The sequence below is a fragment of the Vipera berus genome (assembly GCF_964194415.1).
Source record: "Vipera berus genome assembly, chromosome: 2".
Lineage (NCBI taxonomy): Eukaryota > Metazoa > Chordata > Lepidosauria > Squamata > Viperidae > Vipera > Vipera berus.
In genome coordinates, this window is record NC_138203.1 from 206,769,722 (window position 1) to 206,796,533 (window position 26,812).

The 26,812-nt window shown below is 42.9% G+C and overlaps 1 protein-coding gene across 6 annotated transcripts; it reads right to left on the reverse strand.

Annotated features, from left to right (window-relative positions):
* Positions 1 to 263: 263 nt before the first annotated feature.
* Positions 264 to 25,238, reverse strand: LOC308663803 (nuclear factor 7, brain-like). Of its 6 annotated transcripts, XM_081320514.1 has the most exons (9): positions 25,006 to 25,238; positions 23,794 to 24,068; positions 21,659 to 21,754; positions 16,437 to 16,670; positions 12,887 to 12,906; positions 11,423 to 11,535; positions 8,162 to 8,493; positions 4,711 to 4,754; positions 3,628 to 3,809 (listed from the first exon to the last, which is right to left on the reverse strand). In XM_081320514.1, the coding sequence occupies exons 2-9, from the start codon at positions 24,064 to 24,066 to the stop codon at positions 3,773 to 3,775; spliced, it is 1,149 nt and encodes a 382-aa protein (XP_081176640.1). In that variant the 5' UTR covers positions 24,067 to 24,068; positions 25,006 to 25,238; the 3' UTR covers positions 3,628 to 3,772. The 6 variants fall into 6 exon arrangements, with proteins under 6 accessions (XP_081176641.1, XP_081176640.1, XP_081176639.1 ...); XM_081320515.1 differs by lacking the exons at positions 3,628 to 3,809; positions 4,711 to 4,754 and adding an exon at positions 264 to 357; XM_081320513.1 differs by lacking the exon at positions 4,711 to 4,754 and having other exon boundaries at positions 3,628 to 3,806.
* Positions 25,239 to 26,812: the final 1,574 nt, after the last annotated feature.

The following is a 26,812-nucleotide window of genomic DNA, read 5'->3' on the forward strand; positions in this document are numbered from 1 at the left end:
AAAAATGATAGAGACCTACTAGATCACTGGAGAAGCTGAAATGTCTTTTAATTCCTATGTTCTGCTTGATGGCAGCATTTAAATGATATGGCCTATTTAGCCTAGTGGAGTGGGTAGATACCTGAAGAAGAGATGGTCCTGCAAATAACCTGATCCCACACATTGTAGAGCCCTAAGGTAATAACCAGCAACTTGAATTACATCAAGAAAGAAACTCAGACTCTGTGCAGTTCACACAGCAGTGGTATAACATGGATATATACCTATTTTATTTTCCAGGTGACAACTTGAACAGGGTTTAGTTTTGATGGCCCTGTATCTTCAAGGACAGTCTTATGTAGAATGCATTGCGATAGTCTAGCACAGAAGTAATCAAGACATGAATTATCGTGAGCAAGATCTCCCAGTCCAGGGATGGGTGCAATTGGCACACAAGACCTAACGTATAAAGGCCCCCTCCTCGAGCAGAAGCTGCAAGTCCAGAAAGACCCCCCAATTATGCATCAGCTACCTGATGCTACCCCAATAACAGTCAAACATAACACCTCAGTGGAGACAGGAAGGGGGGCAAAAACCCAAAGGAAATTCATCTTGATAGGGTTGACTTAGATTTGGAGTTGGTCCTTCCCATCCAGACCCTCACAGTCTTCAAGCAGTGGGTCAGCACCAAAATAGTATCGCTTGCCCAACCAAGTGTGGAAATGAATTACTGCATGCTGTTATATGAGCTTAGGTTTCATGTAGACCTTAAAGAGAAGTGATGAGAGATCCAAGCCCTGAGTCATCCCACATTGCAAGGGACTTGGGCTAGACCTCTCCCCACCAACTAGAACTAGCCACAGAGAAAAGAAGACAGGCACACAAAACAGTGGCTTCCACTTCCAATCCCTGAACCCAGTCCAGAATACCATGATTGATAGTATCAGAAACCACCAACAGATCCAAGAGTACCAAGACAGCTTTACCAGTTCCATCCCAAGCTTTCCAGATCAGCCACAAGTGAAACCAGTGTCATCTCTGTTTTTTAACCTAACCTGAACAGGTTCCAGATAATCCACTTCATCCAGGATCCTTTGTAGTTGAGAGCTAACCACTCTTTCCAGAGGGAAGGTTGAAGACTGGATAGAAGTTCTCCAACGTGCTCAAGGTCCAAGGATGGCCTCTTGAGAATGGGGCATATCATTCTTATTCTAGCCTTTAAGAGGTAAATGCTCTTACTTGTCAAGGTTTTTTTTGGTAACTTTCAATTGGACTTTGTCTTCCAGTAATTGAAAATCTGATATTCTGCATCCTGTACTCTGGAACAAGAAAGAACAAGTCCTAGCCTTGTGTGCGAGATCTTTTCAGGTGTCTGAAGAGTGTTGCAGTCACTTTTAATTGTCACTTCTTAAGACTAAACATGCCAGTTAATTCAGTCTTTCTTCTTAAGACTTAGTTTCTTATCCACTTATTCTCTTCATTGCCACCTAAACGCTGAAGCGCAGCATCACTTATGTTAAAAAAAAAATCAGATACTGGACCGGTATATGTCCTCAGGTTACAGCTGGTCACAATATGATCTACAGTTTGATGTGGTTACCCTGCAATCATATTGAGGGGAGGATACCATGCCCCATTTATACAGAGAGAAATTTTATATATATATATATATATATATATATATATATATATATATATATATATATATATATATATATATGAAAGGGACGCGGTGGCTCAGTGGGTTAGGACGCTGAGCTTGTCGATCAGAAGGTCGGCAGTTTGGCGGGTCAAATCCCGAGTGCCGCGTAACAGAGTGAGCGCCTGTTACTCGTCCCAGCTTCTGCCAACCTAGCAGTTCGAAAGCACCTAAAAATGCAAGTAGAAAAATAGGGACCACTACGGTGGGAAGGTAACAGCGTTCCGTGCGCCTTTGGCGTCTAGTCATGCCGGCCACATGACCACGGAGATGTCCTCGGACAAACGCTGGCTCTTCGGCTTTGAAACGGAGATGAGCACCGGCCCCTAGAGTCGGAAACGACTAGCACTCGTGTGCGGGGGAACCTTTACCTTTACCTTATATATATATATATATATATATATGCATGTATGTATGTATGTATGTATGTATATGTATACCGGTAATTTACATTTAAATTATATTTCTGTTGATGCAGCCGGTAACTGCATTTGGTTTCTTTGCAGTCACCTCAGACTTTGCAATCCACAACTGTTCCAAGACTCTGTTTTACAATTACCATTATCAAGCCAGATATTTCCCATCCTACATGAGTTCAGCAATGCCCAGGTATCATCAAGGTCACCATGGCTCCGAGTGACAGCTTTAAACTGCACACATTGGAACTGAGATGGTATCGGGATATTGGCAACATCCGGGAAGTTCATTTGTCTGGATCTTCACAGCTGCAACCCAGGAGCAAATCCATCATGTTGTCTGCTCCCTGATTGTTAGGATGATGCCTCCTTCATGCGCAGCAGGATTTGCTCTGGATCTGTGCCAGAATCACTCCAGCTGCCTGCCATTAAATGTCATTGCACATAATTGCTGTTTATATAGCAGACCTGTAGATGGACCTGGGTCACTTCTGATTTCACCTTCCCATCAAAGGAAGAAAGTAATTTTATCATTTTGAGATGGAAGTTTTAATCATAATGCTTAGTACTGGAAAAGCACATTTAAGCATTTGTGGGGGCATTTGAATGGTCAAAACAGCTACTGTATTTCACAGCACTGAGAGAAGATTGTAGTAAAGATGAACCTTTAAGAACCTCTTGAACTCCAGTAGCTCTTTGTAGTGGCTCAGTGGTAGAGTTTGTGCTATGTATGATATCTCCTTTCTTTCTTTCTTTTTTTAAAAAAACAATTATATTGAAATGTTTCATCTTGGTCTGTTTTTCTGCTATACACTACACAACAGACAGAAAGTTTAAACCTGTGTGTGTTAGTGACACAAGCTAATCTTACTTCCTTTCCTAATGCCTTAAAATGATTCTAAATTTTACACACACACACACACACACACACACACAGAGAGAGAGAGAGAGAGAGAGAGAGGGGGGGGGGTCTATGCATGCATACATGTGATGGGGCTGGTGTATTGTTTGAACAGGAAAATCCAGTCAACTTTGTGGTTAAACAAAATGTCTTCCCTAAACAGTTCTGGGATACTTCTGCATTAGATCAGTCAGAGGGGTCATGCAAATAAACAAGGAAATACAGTATTAACAGAGGAACATTGCTGTCTTCTGGCTGTCAGCACAGGAGTGCCTAGATCAGCTCTGCAAAAGCATGTCATCTCTGGGAACACCCTATTTTCTGTTTTTTTCACAGCGATCCTGGCTGGTGATCATGGTGAAAAAAGAGCAGGAGGGGGTGTGGGTGAGCAAGCTATCCCCTACTCTATGTAAAGGGGTTCTGCCTCTCTCAGGCCTAAGTGGACAATTTTATATTTGTCCTTTACAGAGGCTGGACTTTCTCCAAAGGTTGCTTTTGGGGGTGGGAGGTGGGTTGTGCATCGTTGGCCCTCTGCCACAAGCACACTGAATGTTTATCCAAGGATAGCAGCAGGTTAGGTTAATTCTTTCACACAATGCAAGCCTTGAGTCTCACAATTGACAATTATTACATCCGCACACTTGCCTGATCTTTTAATTCAAACACAGTACTGCATTTTAATTTGGACAAATGGTAAATTCGATGCATGATTTTGCAAGAGATTCGCATCCAGCATTCTTCTGGGCTGAGCAAATGTACAGAGAGCCTGGAAGGGTGCTATTTCACAAAGGTCTGTCTCTGAGAGCTTGAGCTTCTGAGGAAGAAAAAAATATATCTGTCATTCAGTGCGAATGCAAACCAAAGTAACATTGGCTGCCTTTGGCTTCTGTAAGATTAGATAATGATGCTGCTCTGTTGGTTGAAGGGCAATGTTGTTAATTGATAGGAAACATTGAGCTCTCAAAGGTGAGGTACAAAAAGCTTCTGAAGGTTCAGGAGATGAAGCCAATGGTTTTGGAGAAGTGCCTTGGTTATGCAAACCCAGCTTACATCTGTTATGGAGACACGTCTGGTACCCATTTTTGTCTGCAGTTTTTTTGGCTGAAGTTGTCCTTCCTCCATACAATAAAACTGCTCTTGGTTTGCTGACAGCTATACAACAGAGGCCAATCCCTGAAATTAACCCAAGAGGAAGTCTGCTTAATCCACTTTTGAACCTCAGCTCTAAAGGTTTTGGAAAATCTGCAAGTGGCTTGCAATAAGAGGTATTATCCATTCAACTTTGGAGACAGAAATAGCAATTTGAACTAAGAAACTTGACATTGTAATTCAGTGAACTAAGGCTTGCAACAAATGTCAAAAATAATAATAAAAGTTTCTTTCAACATATAGAGACATGGTGGCACAGTAGTTAGTATGTAGTATTGCAGGCTAACTCTGCCCGCTGCCACTTCGATCCTCACCAGCTCAAGGTTGACTCAGCCTTCCATCCTTCCAAGATTGGTAAAATGAGGACCTAGATTGTTGGGGGCAATATGCTGACTCTGTAAACTGTTTAGAGAGGGCTATAAAGCACTATGAATCTTTTAAAGATCCTGGAGCACTAGGGAACTACCAGAGACCTGGAAAACAGCTGATATGGTTCCCATCTTAAAAAAAGGGGGGGAACCCCACAGATCCAGGAAACTACAGACCAATCAGCCTGACATCAATACCTGGGAAGTTCCTGGAAAAGATCAAGCACCACATCTGCGAATACCTAGAAGCAAACAGAGTTATATCCAGAAGCCAACATGGGTTTGTCAAAAACAGATCATACCAAACAAATCTTTGACGAAGTGTCTAAATTAGCAGACCAGCAAAATGCTGTGTAACTAGTATACTTGGATTTCAGTAAGTCATTTGACAAAGTACACCACAACCTACTTCTTGGTAAGCTAGAAAAATGTGGGATCATCACCAGATGGATTCATAACCGGCTGATAAACCACACTCAGCATATAATCCTTAATGGAACTACATCTACATGGAGGGAGGGAAGCATGGGGTACCACAATACTGTCTGAGGCCCAGTATTATTCAGTATCTTCATAAACAATTTAGATGAGGGAATAGAAGGGGAAGTCATCACATTTGCACATGACATTAAGCTGGTGGGAACAGCCAACATCCCAGAAGGTAGGCTCAAGATCCAGATGGCTCTCAACAGATTTGAACGCTGGGCCCTATCTAACAAAATGAAATTCAATGTAGAGAAAAGTAAGGTTTTATAACTTAGGCAAGAAAAGCAACCTAAGACTAAGGAGAAATTTCCTGACAGTGAGAACAATAAACCAGCGGAATGGCTTGCATCAGAAGTTGTGGGTGCTCCATCACTGGAGGCTTTTAAGAAGAGACTGGACAGCCATTTGTCTGAAATGATATGGGTCTCCTGCTTGAGCAAGGCATTGAATTATTGAAGATAACCAAGGTCCCTTCCAACTCTGTTATTCTGTTAAGCCTTATTCAAGTTTCAGAAACACGATTTAATGCTCACATTCAACACTTCTATCAAGTTTTCATCCAGATTTGCAAATGGATTTAGTCATTTTTAACTTTACTGATTTACTGTAGGTTAGAGGGATTAACTGTCCAAAGGAGGCAGCTTGAAGTAAAGGAAATCACCTATTTATAGGATTTGTGGCCTTCTAAAAGCAGGGCCCTAAATACGTGAAGCAGAGTTAATGCAGCTTCCTCCTTAGAAGGCCAACTGAATGTCATTTGATACGGGGTAACTGTTACGAGCTATTTGAGCTTGAAGGTTTGACTAAGTGAAGCTATTAATCAACTTGCTCTGTTTATTTAATCAATGTCACTGAAAACACCCAAATGATTAGCTTCGGGGCAGATGCTCCTTTTATGTGGCACTACAGAGGCATAAAGCCCCCCTCCCCCTCCAAAGCAACAAAACCTACTAGACCACAAGGATGTTAGTAGGTAAGCAAATTCATCCTCTCAAAAGCCTGGCCAAGTTCATTTTGGCAACACAAGGAGAGGAAAGCAGCAAGTTTCCTGAGTTTCCCCTTTTAAGATGGTTAGACCTTTTTTTTGAAATATTACCTTGCCTAGTGCAAGGATTAGGGGCATGTCTGGAAAATATATCCACCGAGGACTGGGAAAACATTGGATCCTCTAAAGCAAAAAGCATTGGTGTTTTTTTTTGTTTTAGCCAATTTTGGATTTCTGAGCCACCAAAGGGGTCCCTGGAAGCGAGACATTCTTCTCTTTAAAAATTGTTCCTATTTGCAATTGTTTGAACTTGGAACTTTAAAAAAAAAAGTAAATCCATTTTGCAACCAAGAATGACAGGTATGAATCAAATAGGAGGAAGATTATGTATGTTTGCTGCCTTGAGTTATTTATAAAAAATATTGATACTGGGATATAAATAATAGTTCAGGGCCTGTTAAAATGTTCTATTGGCAGACACTACCCTCTGCTGGCAACTCCAGAAACTACACAAAAACTGGGAGAAAAAAAATCAAAAGGAATTCTACTCATGAATATTCTTTAATGTCAATCTAGACAGAAAGCTGATTTGTTAAAACTATGTACCCTATTGCACAAAGTGGTAGAAATAGAGTGTGAAGTGAAAAATTCCTGAACAATTAGCAGAAATATACATTTATGTTTATTTTAATATTGTATAGCAAAATGGTTCATTTGACTTTATTGTAAGGAAAATATGTAATTGTACAAAAGTACTACTCTGTACTAATTGTGCAGATGCTAGGAATAGCTTTTTATACATCCCTTGCAAACACTAATCTATCTGTGAAATTTCATCACATAGCCTCAAAATTTCTCCTTTCAACTGTGCAGAGCTGCATCTCCCATTTCCTAATGCAGCAACCCTCTCCTGCAATTGGCTGTTATTACCAAAATCAGTTTGTGCTGCTATTCTGAATCGCATGTTGAAGAACTACAAGCTGACGTACTGCTTCCGGTTCACAGTCCCCCATACATTGATCTTGTTTTCATGTCCATAAAACACACATGTACAAAATGCTCCTTTAAAGTGATTTTCAAAGAACCTTTTTAACATTGTATTTTGAAATAAAATAAAAATGCCTTTTTTTATTTGAAAACTGTACAGCAAAATTGGGAAAATCTTCCTCTGCACTATAAGCTGTCCTTCAGTCTGGGACCTGTGAATCTGGCTGGTTCCTTTAAAGATAACAGCATAATCTAATTCTTCAGCATCTTAGCCCCACATCATGGAAAAGGCTGCTTTCAATCTCTTTGACTGACTGAACCTCCTCAGAATCCAGGACAAGATGTGATATTCTCATGCCTGCTGGTGTTATGCCCATTGTCTAATTTGTGGGTTATTTTAAAAAAGCTTAGAAACCATTTCTTCTTCATGTTCTGTCTTTAAACTTAAGCTTCCTTCTGAGACCGATTTTTGTTGTTGTTGTTCTTAACTCAGAATATAAATGAAAATTAATAGCACTTTTGGACAACTGACTCTTACTAACAAGGATTTTTTTCTTCTTCAGGCTTGTGTGTGTGTGTGTGTGTGTGTGCGTGCGCGTGTAAGAAACATATTTACACTTGGAAAAAGTGGTAATAGGAAATAGAAACTTACACCTATCATTTTTTCTGATACACAGTCAAGATCTTTTGCTTTTTGCAAGGTTGAACCTTAAGTGAATAGCAACCACCTTGTTAGATTAAAACAAAAAAGCCCACCTTAGAAAAGACAATCAGGGACCACTTTAAATAAAAATGGTCAACATCCCTTCATTTTTCACTACAGTTGGCTGGATCTATATCACAAACATAAATGGTTTGAAATCTCAACAAACCCTTTTTCAGTGGCAGTTATGAGGACAGAGAAACAGCATTATAATGCTGCAAAGGCAGAAAAAAAAAGGAAAGTGCCATCAAATCTTGTGAAATGAGAAGATTTCAGAGCCTGAGAGGGTGGCAGATCCTCATGGGCTCTGCATTCTTCTCACCATGACTGAAGCCAGTACTGAAGAAAGGATAGAATTTGCCAGCCCACAACTGGTGGAAAGTAAAGAGGAGTGACATCTCCTCAGCGTTATAAAAAGTCAGCTTTTTGGCCTTGCAGTCCAACAACACCCCCACTTTCCTCAGCAAGTGCTGGGGCCTCAAACGTACCCAGGGAGTTGCTGCAGCCCAATACTCGGAGTCGTTCCACAGTCTTATTGTCCAATAGCCATTATCTGGGCACAGCCGGACTCTTGCTGCCCGGTCCACATTGTCTGAAGCCACTCCCAATTCCCACTTGGTCTTGTTGCCCACCCAGACTTCCCAGTAATGCTGCCCGCTTTCAAAGGACTCCATGGCCAACACATTCACGCTCTGCAGGAAACGTCTGGGACTTCTGGGAACTGCCTGAGGTGACTCCTTCTCTGTCACTGAAGCCAGATCTTTGGAGATGATGAGGTTGGGGTGGGCCGATTCTGGATCCAGGGTCAGAGCAGTAGGAGCTATGGGAACAATGCATAGATTTATTTATTTATTTATTTATTTATTTATTTATTTATTTATTTATTTATTTATTTATTTTCTATACCGCCCTTCTCCCGAAGGACTCAGGGCGGTGTACAGGGCAATAAAAATACAATAAAAATACAATATACAAAAGTTAAAAATAAGATTAAATAGAACTAGCCCATTACAATAAATAATTAAAAATTACTAATTAAAATACCCCAAACCCATTAGACCAGGCCGGCTTGTTCAAATAGGTAAGTTTTCAGATCACGGCGGAAAGAGTGAAGGTCAGGAGCCATCCGGAGTTCAACCGGTAATTGATTCCAAAGGGCTGGCGCGCCCACAAAGAATGCTCTCCCCCTGGGGGCCGCCAGCCGGCACTCTCTGACCGGCGGCACCCTGAGGAGGCCCTCTCTGTGGGAGCGCACAGGACGAAGGGAAGTTGACGCCGGCAGCAGGTGCTCCCGTAAGTAATCCAGACCCATGCCATTTAGGGCTTTATAGGTAATCACCAGCACCTTGAATCTCACCCGGAGGGCAACTGGAAGCCAATGCAGCTCGCGGAGTAGAGGTGTTACATGGGAGTATCGGGAGACCCCCATCACAACTCGCGCGGCCGCATTCTGCACCAGTTGAAGCCTCCGAGTGGTCCTCAAGGGCAGCCCCATGTACAGAGCATTGCAGTAGTCTATACGAGAGGTCACGAGCACATGAGTGACTGTACGCAGGGCATCCCAGTCCAGATAGGGTTGCAACTGGCGCACCAGGCGAACCTGGGCAAAAGCCCCCCTGGTCACAGCTCCTATATGATCTTCCAGACTGAGCTGTGAATCCAGGAGGACACCCAAGTTGCGAGCCCTATCTACGGGGGGTAATAACTCACCCCCCATGGTTAAAGATGGAATAGCCTGAATTTCCCGAGATGCCGGCATGCACAACCACTCAGTCTTGTCGGGATTGAGCCGAAGCCTGTTCCTCCCCATCCAGACCCGAACCGCCTCCAGGCAACAGGACATCACATCGAGGGCATCACTGGGGTGGAGATGAAGAGCTGGGTATCATCAGCATACTGATGATACCCAACCCCAAAACCACGAATGATCTCACCCAGTGGCTTCATATAGATGTTGAACAGGAGAGGCGAGAGGACCGACCCCTGAGGAACTCCACAAACGAGAGGCCTCGAGGCCGACCTCTGCCCTCCTGCCAGCACTGACTACGAACGTCCCAGGAGGTAGGAGGAGAATCACTGGAGAACAGTGCCCCCCACTCCCAACCCCGAGACGCCGCAGTAAGATACCATGGTCGCTGGTATCGAAAGCCGCTGAGAGGTCTAATAGGACTAGGACAGAGGAACAACCCCTGTCCCAAGCCCGCCAGAGATCATTCACCAGCGCGACCAATGCCGTCTCCGTGCTGTACCCGGGCCTAAAGCCCGATTGGTACGGGTCCAGATAATCAGCTTCCTCCAGGAACAGAGGGAGCTGATGCGCTACCACGCTCTCAACAACCTTCGCAAGAAACCGAAGGTTGGAGACCGGACGATAGTTGTTCAAAATAGCTGGGTCCAGGGCAGGCTTCTTGAGGAGGGGCCTCACCACCGCCTCCTTCAAGGCGGCAGGAAAGCTACCCTCACTCAAAGAAGCAGTTATCACTGCCTGGAGCCAGCCTCGTGTCCCCTCCCGAGCCACATAAACCAGCCAGGAGGGGCACGGGTCCAATAAACACATGGTGGAGCTCAGCTTCCCCATGATCCTGTCCACACCTTCTGGAGTCACAGGATCGAACTCTTCCCAGATAACATCACCAAGACCGCTCGTGTCACCTCCGTCAGACTCTGCCCAGTTGGAGTCCAGACCGGTCCGAATCCGAGCGATTTCGTCCGCCAGATGTTGGCTAAACTCCTCGGCACGACCCTGCAAGGGCTCCTCCCTCACCTCCTGATTGAGGAGGGAGCGGGTCACCCTGAACAGGGTGGCTGGGCGATTATCTGTGGAAGCTATGAGGGTAGCAAAGTAGTTAGACCTTGCCGCCCTCATCGCCGCGAGATAAGACCTCATAGAGGACTTCAGTCGCAATCGGTCGGATTCAGACCGGCTGGATCTCCAACAGCTCTCTAGGCCCCGTCTCCGACGCTTCATCTCCCGGTGCTCCGTGGAAAACCATGGAGCCCACTGGGATCTGCGCCGGGTCAGGGGCCGCATGGGTACAACGCGGTCGAGTGCCTCCGTGGCTGCCCTTTCCCAGGCTTCCACCAAGGCATCGGCCGTGCTGTGAGCGAAGGCAGCAGGCGGGGACCCAAGCGCCACCTGAAACCGCTTAGGGACCATTAGGCGCCTGGGGCGGAACCATCTTATTAGTTCCGTAACCCCGCGACAGGAAGTGGCGAAACGGAAGGCCAGCCGCAGGAGATGATGATCGGTCCATGACATGGGCATAATAATTGGAGAACCCCCACCCAGATCTAACCACCATCCAGATAGAAAAACAAAATCGAGCGTGTGACACACCCCCATGAGTCGGGCCCTGAATTACTTGCATCAGGTCCATGGCCGTCATGGAAGCCATGAACTCCCGAGCCAACTCTGATGATCCCCCCAGGGACGGCAGATTGAAGTCCCCCAAAACCATAATTTTGGGGAACTCAATCACCAACCCCGAGAGGATATCAAGAAGTTCAGGCAGGGCTGCTGCTACGCGACTAGGCGAAAGGTACACAAGCAGCAAGCCCAACTGAGCCCTAGGGCCACATCTCAGGAGGAGTGACTCACACCCGGATATCTGGACAATGGTGGCCTCCCGCGGACATAAGGTCTCCCTTACAACCACCGCCACACCCCCGCCCCTACCCTGAGGCTTTTGCTATCTGGGAGCTCTGTTTTATCTTTTTATCCCAAGCTTTCCTGAAACAGGGAAACACACCTGGGCTGATGGATTTCAGCATCTTTTGCCAAATTATGTACTGCAAGGGTCCGTCACATAGCTCCTTGTACTGTTTTAGACCCAAGGCCAATGTTTCTAGTTGCACTGCTGGTCTGGAATAGAAAGAAACTTAGCTAAGCAAGACAAGAGTATAGAGACATCACGGCATTCCTCCATTATCAAGTACATTGTCTCCAGTCTCAAAGCTTTCCAGTCAATTCACCAGGACACTAAGCAGTACTTTTACTGAGCACAACGTGCTCCACACTTTTACGTAGCAAATCACTGTGTTCCCATTTTTATAAAGAGATGGCAGTAAAACTATTATAAAGTGGCTCAGCCGTATCGGTTTGCTGAGTCCACATAACAGATGGAATGAGGGGGATCAGGACGAAATGGTGTTTTTAATTAAATCCACCAACCCTACTGCTTCTTCCCCAAGATCAGGAAACCATGCAACTCCTTATTGCCCTCTGAAAGCAGTGGCTAAGGAAAGAGGCCTGGGTTCTTGCTTCTGATCCCAGTACTACTAGGAAACCATACAATTCATCGACACCTGCGATTGCAGATATTTGAAGAACGAAGCTTCCTTGGAAAGTGCCAAATTCCCACAATGTCTGTTCAGCTTAAATCAGAAGGGAAGTTTCTGACCTGGGCCTTCTGCTTCCTTTTCTCAGTCAAAGTGGTTTATCGGCCCACAGCCTGGATGGCCAGGAGAAAGTCCTAAGCATCATGCAAGAAACTAGTTTGCAGACAAACAGAAACATGCACAGTAATGGACCTAATAAAAAATAAGCCAAATGCTATTAACAAATTGATTTTAAACTCTTGGTTCCACAGAAAACTCCAGCCATTTCCTTACACGTAAAAATGTCTCCCTAGCTCAGTGACAATGAGAACTGCACAAGCACTCTTTCCCTGTCACCAGTTAACGCGAAGGAAACGGATGTCACACCAATTTATACATTATAGCAACTTGGCAGCATCACAATAAAGCAGAACCGCAAGGTGCACACTGGGATCCAACAGGACCTTGATAAGTGAGAGATTTGTGTGTCTGTGTATGTTTCCTGCCCAAATGGGTGAAGCTGGAAAGCTCTCCAGGACTGGCAAAGCAAAAGCAAAAACAGATTAACTGAGCTCATATTGGATCTGATATCCTGCCAATCTGGCAGGCTAGTCTTCAGTCCATTTAGATTGCTAATCGGTTCTGAAGAATTGCAAGTGGAGCTCACTCAAATAGCTCAACCATTTCACAAAAGCTCCTCCTAGCACATCTGTGCAACTGTGCCTAGCATGCACATCCTTGGGCTATTCACTGGCTTCCTCCAAACTTTCAGTGCTTTGAATACTAAGGTGACGATACCCCAGTTTCCACCCTGCTGAAATCATCCCCTTATCAGAGCAGGTGAGAGAAGAAGAAATTGCAAAGGAGCTTTTTATGTTTCTTTCCTGGACACATACCTGACAGGCACAGTTTCCACCTGCAAAAAAAGAAGCAGAGAAAATTTAAGAAATATCTCACTTAATTTTGTGTGGACTAGTTTCAGTAGATCCTACAGTATTCAATCCTGAAGTTGGAGAGAAAGACAACTACGATTAAGTGAACATTAAACACAACTCCAAAGGGAAGCTAAACGCTAAAGGAATATATTCTGGAGTTGACAAATAAACATTTCACAAAATGAATGAGGAGATGAGTTAGTTAAGCTTTCAGTCTTTCATTATTCAAGAAACATAATTTTTGGTGTCTTTCTGGCTCTCGGTCGTGAAGGAAACCTATAGTATGTCACCAGCAAAGCAGAAGAGCTTCATCCCTATCTGTACATTATAACTTTAAATTAAACTGGAACCAATTTAAAATACAAAGATGGCTACGTGGCCGTCTGCTCTGTGGCCGTCCCGCCAAACAGCTGATCGGCACAGGGAAGCAACAGGAAGCCAGAAGCTTGGGAAACGTGGGAAAACTCACGAAAGGGACAGGTAGAACTGCAGCTCACCCCAGCCTCAAGGACTTCTAACTTAAGGTTAAAACCTAAAGCAAGACAAGCCCGGCTACAATTCAGTATTCCAGTATTTGAGGGGCTGCCACAAAGAAGAGGCCATCAAACTATTCTCCAAAGCACCAGAGAGCAGGACAAGAAACAATGGTTGGAAACTGACCAAAGAGAGAATTAAGGAGAAACTTCCTAACAGTGAGGACAATTAACCAGTGGAACAGCTTGCCTCCAGAAATTGCGGGCGCTCTATCACCAGAGGTTTTTAAGAAGAGACTAGACAGTTACTTGTCTGAAATGGTATAGGTTCTCTTGCTTGATCAGGGGGCTGGACTAGAAGACTTCCAAGGTCCCTTCCAGCTTCTATTCTATTCTTATTCTAAAAGTATAAAGTGTTATCCCATGTTGAATTGTCCTGCAGCAAGTTGGCTCGGGGTGGTGGTGTGTGTGTTGTCGAGTTGTCCTACACTCCAAATATAAATGATTCCTCATCAAACTGATATATTTCTAGGTCCTGTCGTCTTCAGTTTTATATTAATGGATGAACAGATGATAGGAATATTTTTATAATATTTGCAGGTGGCAAAAACTGGATAGAACAGCTAGAAGAGACAAATAAAACTGAAAATTATTATTATTATTATAATATTAAACTGAAAATAATCTTGGCAGACCAAGAGAAATGGGCTGAAAGTAATGGAACAGGAAAGAGAAATCAAATCCACAAACACAGCGTAGGGGACAGAGAAACGGACAATAGTATTGGAAGAAATGATATTGGAATAACACTTGATATGCGGTAGTTGCAAAAAGAGGAAAATTTTGCTGCATTACTAGTACATGCAGTCCTCAACCTACAACCACAGTTGAGCCCAAAATTTAGGTTGTTAAGTGAGACATTTGTTAAGTGAGTTTTGCCCCATTTTACGACCTTTCTTACCACAACTGTAAGTAAATCACTGCCGTTGATAAGTTAGTAACCTGGTTGTTAACTGAAGCTGGCTTCCCCATTGACTTTGCTTGTCAAAAGGTTGCAAAAGGTGATCACATGACCTTGGGCCACAGCAACAGCCATAAGTATGAGTCAGTTGCCAAACATCTGAATTTCGATCACATGATCATGGGGATTGCTGCAAAGGCTGTAAATCTGAAAAACGGCCATAAGTCACTTTTTGCAGTACCATAGTTAACTTTGAATGGTCGCTAAATGAACTGCAAACCTTTAAATTAAGGTTGACTCAGCCTTCCATCCTTCCCAGGTAGGTAAAATGAGGACCCAGACTGTTGGGGGCAATAAGCTGACTTTGTAATAATGCCGCTTGGGGGGGCGGGAAAGCCCTAATAAGCAGGCATATACATAGAATGAAGGCTATTGCTAAGCACATTGGTTTGTGCTTAAATTGTAAGCCGCCCTGAGTCTTCGGAGAAGGGCGGGATATAAATGGGATTAAAAAATAAAAATAAAAATAAATAAATAAAATTGTAAGCCGCCCTGAGTCTTCGGAGAAGGGCGGGATATAAATGGGATTAAAATAAAAAAATAAATCACATTGGCCAGCTCCCGCCTAAGTATTATATCTGGTTCTGTTACCTCACTTTAAAAAGGATTGAGAAAAAGTTGGAATATTCACGCAAAGGTTCAGATGAAAGGAGCGAAGACTAATCCCATGATCAGGCTGAAGAAATTGCTTCACCGCAAGAAGAGCAAAAATATGGAGGGGGAGGAGGAGATGTGACTGCAGTCTTTGAGACCCTCAAAAGGCAAGCAGCATCATTCCACAGGCAGGATGTAAAATAATAATGAAATATCTGGTTGCATGCTGAAAAAGCTTCTTAACAATAGGATTACCTCAACTGTGCCTGACTGTGCTCTAATTCTTACACTGCACAGATTTATAATCTGGTTGAATGTGACACAGGAATGTTTTATGAATCCATGGCTAATAGATCAATCGTTGCAGCTGGGTCAATAATCCACAATTAAAATAAACCATGCTTTACCGCAGTATGTAAGTTTAGCGCTAGATTATTTTCTTGTGTACTGGTAGCGGATAGATATTCTCCAGGTTTTCAGAGAGGAGCTTTTCTCAGTTGTCTGGGACGGCAAGGATTAAACTTGTGGTCTTTTCAATACAATGCCTGGGCTTGAACCTCCGAACCTCCGCCTTTTCCCTCATCATCAGATTATTGTCAGGAGACTTTGGGGGCGATCCTCCGGCTTTTCACCTCCAGTATCAATCGTGATTCTTTCCTTGAACAGCTTTGCTGGATAGAATCCGGAGCCAACGTGGCCTCTTTGGGCAGTACAAGACTCAAGGTCTTGGTATGGCAGAGTTTGCAGTAATTTCTCAAGGCAGACAATTTCCCACACGATTTGTATTAGAGGGAGAGTCAGCCATTCGTTTTAACAATCCTGCCACAGTAGCCATAGCAACTTACTGCGATGTAAAAAGATGGCATTAAAACCATGGGTGATCAATCGTGTTACAGGAAATGGAAATGAAAAGAGCAAAAGCTCTCCCCTGCTGGGGAGGAGGAGGAGGAAGGGAATGTCAGGTGAAGTTTACCTTGCCATGTTTGTCAAGACTGCAAGAAATGGGACAGGGAGGGAGGGAAGGAGAGAGAAAGGAATCCTCATTGATCACCCTGGAGAAAAGGAGAAGACAGGTAGAGGTAGCACTACAGATGCCATTAGACAGCCAAACAGAAATTCACCTGCTCTGGCAGCATGCTGCGAAATGTCAAGTCTAGTGACGGACAAAGACAGTAAGACACACAAGTCAAAAAAGACAAACACTTTCAGGTTGTAAATTGGTACATGGGGACTTTTGGGAGCCCACGTTTCTCTCACTCAGGAGATAGCCCACTCCTCTGACTTGCCCCACGCCCTCCTGGTCTACCACTTTCCCTGCACCTCGGTGTGTTTTTGTAGCATGAACAAGACCGAGGAAGGGTAAATTTGATCTGGACTCCTAAGTTCAGCCCTCGTGTCTCAAGTGAAGTGTAGGAAGTTTCACCTGCAGCACTGACGAGTTCCCCAAGTTGTCGAGTTGGCGCTCTGCCTGCTCCATGCTCTTCTTCAACTCAGCAATCTCTTCTCTGAGTTGTACAGAAGCGTTTTTCAGTCTCAGCATACACTGTCCTTCTTCTCTAGCCAGTTCCGCCAGCATCCTTCCTTCCTCCTCTTGGAGGATCTGATGCAGATGTTGAAATGCTGCTTGGATCTCCGAGTTCAGTTTTCCAGATGTTTTCTGGACAGAGATCACAAGAAATAGAAACGAGGTGTATGTTTGATATATTCGACAGCTATCTACGTTCCCAAAGATATTACATTGCATACTACATCCATAAAAGTTTTGTGGGCAGCGTATCATCACTTTGTTCAAGAGGAGAGCAAAGCATGCTTTTAAAGCTTTCAGCTATCTTTCTAGTGATCTGCACAGCCACAGGGCAGCAGTTCTATCTATGCCACTGTTTAATCTGGAATTGTCCTCTCACTTTTACAGAGAATCCAGATGTTGCAGTTAATTCATCGCACCACAATTTCCCCAAGCTATTCCTTGGCCTTCTTTCAAGCAGACTTGAAGAATTTTCTCATTTAAAGGCAATTATGGTGCTATTCTTTTAGCATGGTCTGGCAGAACACTATTGAGTCTTTTCAGAGCTACTGCAACTTTAATTTGAAGCTTCTTTTTTGTGACTTATTTCTCTAATTGCTACTTGTTCGGTGTAACTGCAAGATTACTTTGTTCCTTGATTGGTCTTTATGTGAACAGTTCCTTTCCCACATGGTATAGTTATAATAATTTGACTCTTCTTGTTCATTTTCTCCTATCTTTTATTGAAAAATATTGCTGTATTCTTACATTAAAAACAGTCCTATCACAACAGGGTATGACAGAAACGTATAATAACCACCTATCCAGCAATTAATCAGTAATACTATGTTAACAGTGAACAAGAGGCAGAAGCTGAATGTATGCATTTTTCAAAACACCTGGAGGAGGTGGGCCTTTTCTGCTAAATGCTTGCATTTATTTGGGTTTTTTTTCCAAAAAAATAATCAGATTTATTAAAGGCTTTTTACCATCTTTTGTAAGCTTGTGAGCATTTTATTTGCCCCTCTCCAATTTTCTGTAAACACGGCAGTCCACGTGTTTTGAGGATCCAATACAGTGATAAAAAAGTCTTGTCTAGTTACATTACTACTGACCTCCTCTCTCTCCTGCCATTTAATTTCATTGTACACAAAATTATAAAAAGAGATTACACAATGCTTAAATTCAGGGGCATCAAAACAAGCCCCAATGTTCATCTGTCTTGTATTATTTGATTTCTTTCTTTCTTTCTAACACTCCTCTGGTGTACACTGATTGTGAGGCCTTCTATAATGAGCCTCAATGGGCTCAAAATGATTAGAGTTAATTTTGAATTCTAATTACTCCTTTTGAAGTGAACATTACTTGCTACTTACTGTCATTTCAAACTAGCAACAATTAGACTACCAAAGCCTTTCAAACACTGTCATTATATATTATATATATAATGAATGAACAGCTAACAGAATGATTACAGAAGCTTCCATGAACTTAAATCTAATGCTTCTGATATCTGCCTGCTTCCAAACTTTACCCTAAATTTTGTTGAAGGTGAATTAGATGTAGTTTCTCTGATAAACTGGAAGACTATTATTACTTATCATGTTCCTTCACCTTGATGACTTCAAGGGTAAATTATAGTCTTTAATTTTTAAAAAAGCCTATTTAATGATTACTTAGCTATTCAGAAACTGCTGCACAATATTTAATATTATTTCTGACAAGACATCAAAAGGAAAACTAAGATGGTTTAGCAAATATCTCTCCCACACCCAGAAGTATGTGTGTTTAGATTCCTTGGTTATTAAAAAAAAACCTTAATAAAATGTTGGAGTCAAATTTCAGTCCAGAAAGGGCATTTTCAGATGATGTACAATTTAATATTCTAATATATAATATATCTGAATGAAGTACATGAGAAAAGCAGAAAGTTGAGTGTTTCTATTTCATTTTAATTTTTAGATTATTAGTGATTGCTGTATTATCAAGGTGGCCAATGTGGCACAGTCATTTAGAAGATTCAAGTTCAAGTCTCATTCACTCTCAGAATTTGCAATTCCTGGCAAATCATCATTCAGAGGGTCCTGTTACGGATAAAATGGATACCCTACATATCTTGGTACAGAAGAAATGCAAGATCATAATAAACACAAAGCAAGCCAACCAATATTTAATATTTTACCTAATTAAACAAGAATATACCCCCTCCCATACCAACTTAGTTTTCTTGGGAGTAGGACATAAACAATTTGTGAAAGTTCATACAAATCAAAGGTTCATGCAAACCAAGGCAGTTCTTTTCCATCAAGCTCAAGTTTAGGGCTGTTCAATGACAAGAACCAGCATTTTTAACTGGACTTAAAACACAATGAATGGTAATGCCGTTAAAAGGGTAGAGTAATGTGATCAGCAAACCACATGTCAGAAAGAATCAACTGCAAATTCTAAATATTCTATATTTTAGTAGTTTAAAAGAGAAATAATCACAAGATGAAGAAAGTGGACAAATATGTCTCCTCTGGTAAAGGGCATACTAGTAGACAATGACATCCTGATCACAATAGCCTCATAACTGGGATGAACGCTAAAGCATACCAAGCTATAAACTTGATTCTTTAAAAGGTGTTATATCTACTCCTACTGCGCATTAGGTTTAATCCATATTGTTGTGAGCTTAATTCTGTTAATTTATCTCTGATGTATCACTGCATCTAGACACCAATAAAGGACATGAATACTGACTAAGAGGGGAAGAACTGGGTATCATCAAGCACGATGTTTTCTCAGCTTCGTGTGGGTCAGATAAAAGCATAGGGAACAAAACAGACCCATAACAACCTGTCAGGTCCCCAAATCTTAATTGTTTTCCTTGCCTATATACTCTTGTGCTTTTGTTTTGGGGACTGCCATTCTGCTGGGGGAAGGGGGGATATTTGCTTTCACTTGGGATAACTTTCGCTTTCTGCTTTTCTTCTCCCGCCTTTATCCAGTTGAGAAAAGAATATGTCTCCCTGATAAGAGAAACAAAACTGGAGAAGACCTTGAGATGCGCGCCAACTGTGCCAGTATAGTTAATATTCCTCCTCCCACCAAAGTCGTAATGTCCATTTGAAATCCAGCCAATCCACAGGTGGCACGATGTGCGGGTGGCACATCGTGCCACCTGTGGATTGGCTGGATTTCAAATGGACATTACGACTTTGGTGGGAGGAGGAATATTGCCTGGTTTAACTATACTGTTTAAGCAGGATTTCCCCTAGATCTCGCCTTGACTTCCCTACTGTCACTAACCTCTAATGATAGTTTCCTTTTGAAACAATGCCTGTTTCAAGATTTCTACTGTCTCAGGTGGTTAGCTGAGATGGGTCCTTACACAACCCCTGACATTAAGCAGCAGCCTCTTCCCTAGCAAGGTTTCAAAAACCTGATGAGCCCCCCCAAAAAGGGAAAAAGTGATGGTCCTCGACTTTCAACAGTTCGCTTAGTGACTGTTCGAAGTTACAATGGCACTAAAAAAAGTGCCCCCCAAGCCACAGCTCAGCAAGACACCTGCCTGCTTGCCTGCCCGGCAGTGCTCTTCCTCCTGTCCGAGGTTTTCATAGTTGTGAGCAGTTCTGTTGAGGATTGGCAGCGGGGGTGGGGTGGGGGTGTTTGGTTTTTATCCCCCCCCCCCGTTTGCTGGGTGGTTGCAGCAGGTTTTGGTCACTTCACATGACCCCGGGACACTGTGATCATCATAAATATGAATCAGTTGCCAAGCATCTGAATGTAAATCACAAGACCCTGGAGATGCTGCAACATTCCAGCTGATCGGCGCTTCTTCTGGGCTCAGCAGAAGCACCAGCATCAGCGCCGAGCAACAGCTGGAGCCTGACACTGATCCTGGCGCTTCCACTGAGCCCTGACAGCCCCGGAGAAGCGCTGATCCTGGCACTCTCGCTGAGCCCTGACAGCCCTGCAGCTCCAGCCATCTCTCACTCAGGCTTGTGTGGTGCTGCCACCGGTTCAGTTCATTCCCCTCCACTGCTACCACTTTTCAAGGATGGTCGCGTACCACCTGCCAGATGCCAATGTACCACAGGTGGTACACGTACCACTGGTGAAAAAGCCCTGGTTTAGAGAATCCGCATATTTTCCCCAACAATCTAGGTCCCCCTTTTAATGACCTTGGAAAGATGGAAGGCTGAGTCAATCTTGAACCAATCAGGATTGAACACCTGGCAGTGAGCAGAATCAGCTGTAATACTGCATTCTAACCACTGCGCCACCAGGGCTCTGCCAATTTTTTCTTTCATCTGCACATGCATGCATGCATACATGCACATGTGCACAGACACACACAGATAAATAATTTTAGGGAGATTTGAGAAAGTTTGCTCTGCTTTTATCCCATTATTATTTATAACACTATTATCTCAGCGTTTGTTTTAAAGGCTTTTCTTTGGCAAATGTATTTCAGTAGTACAATATTATTTTTTCTTTTAAGATGCCATCACAATCAAATGTCTGTGTTATTTTTTATGCTACAGTTTAAAACTTTGACATGGAAGAGCCTTCTCCTCCGACTTATTTTTGTTACTTGGGAGAGATTTTGCTGGTTTTCTTCACAGAAATCACTCTGTGAAATATGACTTCTATGCCTTATGGCACAAAGCAGGAAAAAGACTGGCTTAATGGGGTTAAGCTCTTTTTCCATCTGCTACTCTCCCCAGTAGTTCCCCTCTTGCTTTGCGCAAAATCCATAATTAGAGGTATTAATCTTCTATTCTGCTGAGAGGCCTCAGCAGTTCAATAATTATCTGGGCAGATGATTAGTTTGCCTTGTGACAACCCAGAAGCAACTGTTCTTTACTGACTGGTTTATCTTCTTTTGTAATTTAAGAATAGTATTAGGAGGAAAAAGCCGTACAATGCAAGGAACCCAGCTCTGGTCCTGTCGATTGGATAAGTCTTACAATGCTCAGGCCGTGGGTAGTTTTTCCTCTTCCTTATATATACTTTCTGCAATTAAGATTGTCTGATTGTTCAATTTCAGTGCTTCCTGGCAGGTGGCCAAAATGCTCCATCCCTCCCAAACCCCAAATGTCCCACCTCTGACATCATCTTAGCCATTTGCTTCTGACCCTAAACCAGTATATTACCACCAAGTTCTTGATATTTTCCTCATTCTTTCGCTTCATCTTCAACAGTTGGTCGCATTTCATCTGGTAGGCCTGAAGGACCTTTTGGAACTCCATCTGAAAGTGAATGAATAAATAAAGCATTTGCCTCAATACGTATGAATAACTTCCAATATTAATTTTGGAGTCAGTACAATAGAGATTTGCAGCTTTATCAGAAAGGAAGGGTTTTCCCCAGCCTCACCTATCCCATGAAGTTGCTTGTTAGAATTCCTGACTCTCCCTTCATTTTCCTTAGAGAAACGATGATATGAAAATAGTGGCATGCTGTTGTTTTCCCCCCTCTTTATACATTTTATTTCCAGCCACTAACCTCTCCAAAGGCATCCAGAGGTGGAAAGGAATGATAAACCATGTACAGTGACATTGTGATACAAACCTTGCAACCCTACCTCTTTGTATCCAGTGCCAGGAAACAAGTATGAAAAGGGCGAGATTTAAACATGGAAGCTCCCACTTGGTAATGACAATGGATGCAAACATTTAAGTTGCAGAGTAGCACTGTGGCTATGAGCCCCACTTTAGTTGCTTTTCCACTGTTCCCTAATCAATAATTATTATCACCATCTTTTTTATTCATTTGCTGGGAGACCTCTCTCTCTTGCTTCCTCCACCCACCCCACCTATGAGCTAAAGCAGAGGTTCTCAACCTTTTGGGCACCAGGGACTGGTTACGTGGAGAGAGGTTTTTCCGCAGACAGGAGGGGGCATGGTTTCGTGTGCTACCTGCATCCTGTGGATGGGGATTTGCTTGTTTATGCAGCCCGGTTACTGGCGGGCATGCCGCAGCCTGGTACTGGTGCACGGACCAAGGGTTGGGGACCCCTGAGCTAAAGGACCATGCCTAAAGGGCTTTCAGACAAAATGTTGGCTGCGGTCTCGTGTGTGGAATTTAACAAAGGTTTCTAATACTGTTTTCTTTCACTTGTGACTTCTTCTTCTTCCATCTTTTTTCTCATGCAAAAAGAAAAACCAATTAGTAAAGAATGATGAGCTACCTTTTCACTGGCAGTCATGTCCTGACTATAAAGAAGCATCTTTACAAATCAATATTGGTCAAACGGTTGGGAAATCAGATCCCAGAAACATAAGAACCTTAGTCCCAATCTTTTCCTCAGGAATTTTCCTTCTAACCTTTGTTTGTCCCAATGGCAGATCAGGATGCTAAACAAATTCTTGTTCTTCAGTATTGCGCTGCAAAGAACAGCATTATGAGGTGAGGTGAAGGAAATTAAGCAAAAGATTAGAACTTCAACCCAACTCTGCCAGGGTGGTTATTGTGGGGAAAATAGGAGAAGAAAGGAATATTAGGTATGTTTGTTGCCTTATTTATGAAAAATAATAAAAATATTTAGAAATCATAAAAATACCACCTGTTGCCAAAGTAGACTGAAAATGGGCTAGGAAGGATGGAATTTAAAACAAAAATATAAATATCTTGATCCAAAAGTTATCTGACTTTTCTTCTGCAACTTCATGGTTAAGTATTTGCTAGAAGATAGTAGGCATACCACGAAAAACTACACTTCAGAAATGTGTGATATGTCCATGGACAATGTTTCAGAACATCTGTTTGCGTATAGCTCAGTAACATCCTTTGATGATTCTATCTGTAATGGATGTATCTATCTTTTCATGTGAATAGTTCTGGCTCGTCTTCTCCAGGCCAACCAAAATCAGAAGCCATACAAACCAAGAACAATCCATGATGAATTTGTGAAAGAGGAAGAAGCCACAGTTCACTGTGATACAGACAGATAAATCATAGATGGAACTAATCAAGTTCACTGATCATGCCTGGAAGAGGCATATTGGCTTATTGCAGGCTTTTTCGGGTGGCTTTGAGTCACTGTTGCCTGCCTGCCCTGCAGTTTTCTTGGCAAGGTTTTTCAGATGTGGCTTGCTCTTGCCTGCTTTTCAGAGCTGAGAGACAGCACAGTGACTGCAGGCTTTGTACCTAAGGTAGGACCAGAATTTATAATCTTTCAGTTTATAGCCAGAGGCCCATACTGAATCTCTATTGCAATGTGCCACATGTTAAATATGCTACTTGCCAAATGGCCGAGGAAAATTGATTTCATCACATGGTTACTTACTTTGGTTTTCCTTTTGTGCTCCTCAGAGGCAGATCTTCGAACTGTCTCTGCTATATTAGATACAATGAAATTGGGATGAAAGGATCGGGAAGGAATTTTTTGCCGACACTGAGGGCAAGTGGCAATTCTGGGGCATCTATTCCAATATTTTTGGATACACTCTTTACAAAAATGGTGCATGCATTGCAGCATGACAGGGTTCCTGAAGAGGTCACAGCATATGGAACAGGTTAATTCCTCTTGAATGGTCTGCTCCTGGCTCTTGCCAGCCATTTCTGCAAAAATATAAAATAGGGCCTAAGTTTCAGTTCTACGCAGAGTTTTACAAGTGGAACATACTGAAAATAATGCATGATTAGTTTAAATACTTCCCCCAAACACATAAATAACCATTAAGCAGGACTGCATATCCTCCCCTTTGTATAAAAGTTCCACCTTTAGGCAAATGTGATCAATAAAAGCATTTCTTCATATAAAAAAGTAGCAAAAAGAAATGCAATACCTTTTGATTTTTTTTTACAGGTAGCAGGTACCTACTTAGAATCTGATGCCCTCCCAGTGAATTCAATCTTAACCACAATACATGGGATCTCAAAACCGCCAATTGGCAGGGTTTTTTTCCTCTTTACTGCCCGCTGGTGGCCATTTGGAGTTTTGCAGACCAGATTTGCTCGCTCTAGTCCAGGGGTAGGCAACCTCGGCTCTTTTATGACTCGTGGACTTCAACTCCCAGAATTCCTGAGCCAGCCAAGCTGGCTCAGGAATTCTGGGAGTTGAAGTCCACGAGTCATAAAAGAGCCGAGGTTGCCTACCCTTGCTCAGTCTAGTCTAAACAGAAATTACACTCTGAAAAGACAGTCCGGCGTAGCAAGCTGCCTTGCCAGAAAAAACAAAAAAAAACCAAACAGACATGGCATCTCGGAGACCAAGTTCACATCTCAACAGCCGCCTGCACAGTTTCTTTAGTATTTTCTCTCCAAAACAGCGCGATGCCGAGAATAGTGCCAAGAACACGGGGACGGAACAATTCAGACAATAGCCTTAACACTTAAGGTTCCCTAAAGAAAAGCAAATGCACCTCCCAACCGGCCCGTGGAGCGTAACGCCTGGCTGAAGGGGTACCCGGGGGCTTTCCCACCCCGGCTTTGTTCACTACGGGCCGAGACAACGACTGGGCTACCACCCCTTCTCAGCACCAACGTTTTCACTAACCCGCCACGTCGCGCCTTGGCCGAGGGACTCGGGCAAAGTCCCCAACTCTGACTCCAACCTGCACTTCAGCCTGCTTGAGCGGTGGCGCTTTACACCAATCGGGACAGTCCCTGAGGGCCGACCTCGCTCTCTATTGGTCAACTCCTTTGTCTGGCCCCGTCGGTGCTTCGATGCTGCTTGATGTTGCCGCGAAAGGCTTCCGGGCGCTCGCGGTTGCGTCTGTTCGCCTCTTCCGTCTTTATGTATTTGCTGCAGAAGAAAGACGTTTGCCGTGACGGGCTCAATAGTAGGGGCTTTTTTCTGTTGGCTGCAAAACCCGAGGAAGTTTGCATTCAGGACTTAATTCTCTGAACTCTTTTAAGAAGGGAGGAGCATCTGTGGAAGCCTGCGATTGGTCATTTTCCAAACAAACAACTTCTATCTCTTGCGGAGTTGGCTAAATTGTACAGTACTGTGCCGCGCACCTTCACCCCATTTTCTTATGTAAGGGGCAAACTCAAATGACAGCGCTGCAATCTTTCTCATGGGCCAACATTTTGAAAGACCTCGGTAAATCCTGCCCTTTTTCTGTTCTTCTCTATTGCGCCACTAAAAATGAGAAATATAAATACAGCAAATAACAGCTTAGAGGGCTTGTTTTATGCATTGAAATAAACTTTTTTCGATTTGCATACCATCTGACATGTTTTATCTCTCTTAGCTACCAAAATGATAACTTTGCATGCCGCCTTCTTGCTTGTAAAGCTTTGAGCTGCTAGTTGCAAAGCTGACAAGTTTCTCATGGTGACGTAGATGTGTTTTTTTTTACTAGGTTGGCTAAACTGTTCCTCCCCCCACCCCATCAGTTACAGGTGTCATTAGAAGTACATGCATAGCAACAAAAGCATTCGGAAAGGGGGGAGGGGAGAATCATCATCTTTGTGCTTCCAGAACAACTTTCGTACTAGTCCTGCTGAAATGGATCTTAAAATGGCTTCAGTTCACCATTCAATTCATTTGTGCATCAGATGAAAATACTGTCTCTGTTGGTTTGTGTTTTTAGTGTACTTCTTCAGAAGTAGAGAAGAATTTGGGAATATCGTTGATTGATGTGCCATCAAGCTGTTGTTGACTTTTAGCAAACACATAGATTTTTCTCCAGGATGATCTATGACTAATCTGGTCTTCCTACAATGCACTCATCATTATTGGAAGTGAGACTACCTACTTTGCTGCTGGACATACTTTTTCCTTCACCTTTTCTAGCATTAGAGTTTTCCACAGAGCTGTTTTTTTTCCCTACAATGTATCCAAAGTAGGATAATTTGAGCCTGGACATTATTATACCTTGAGTGAAAATTCTGGGGCAGTTTGTTCCATGATCCATCAATTTGTTTTCTTAACTATGGAATATCGTATAACAACCCAAACGTGGAAGCCCTTGAGCTACAGCCACTTAGCAAATTTAAGTCATTTTTTATTTATTAAATTTATTTGCTGCCCATCTTGCCCAGAGGTGACCCTAAGGCAGCTTACAACCAAATAAGAACAACACAGAACATTCAAATAATAAATATTAACATTAAAATTGACTTAAAAATTAAAATATGACACCCACATTTGAAGGTGATTCTAAAGTGTTCTTGGCATATAGTGTTCAACTCTATGAGCAATTCACACGACTTCACCAGCAAGGTTTGGAAATTAAAACTGGACCTGGATGAGACCACAAATATGCCATAGGTTCACCTGTGTCCTCCATTGTGGCCAATCTATATGGAAGAGGTAGAAACCAAAGCCCTAAACTCCTTCACAGGAATTCCACCCA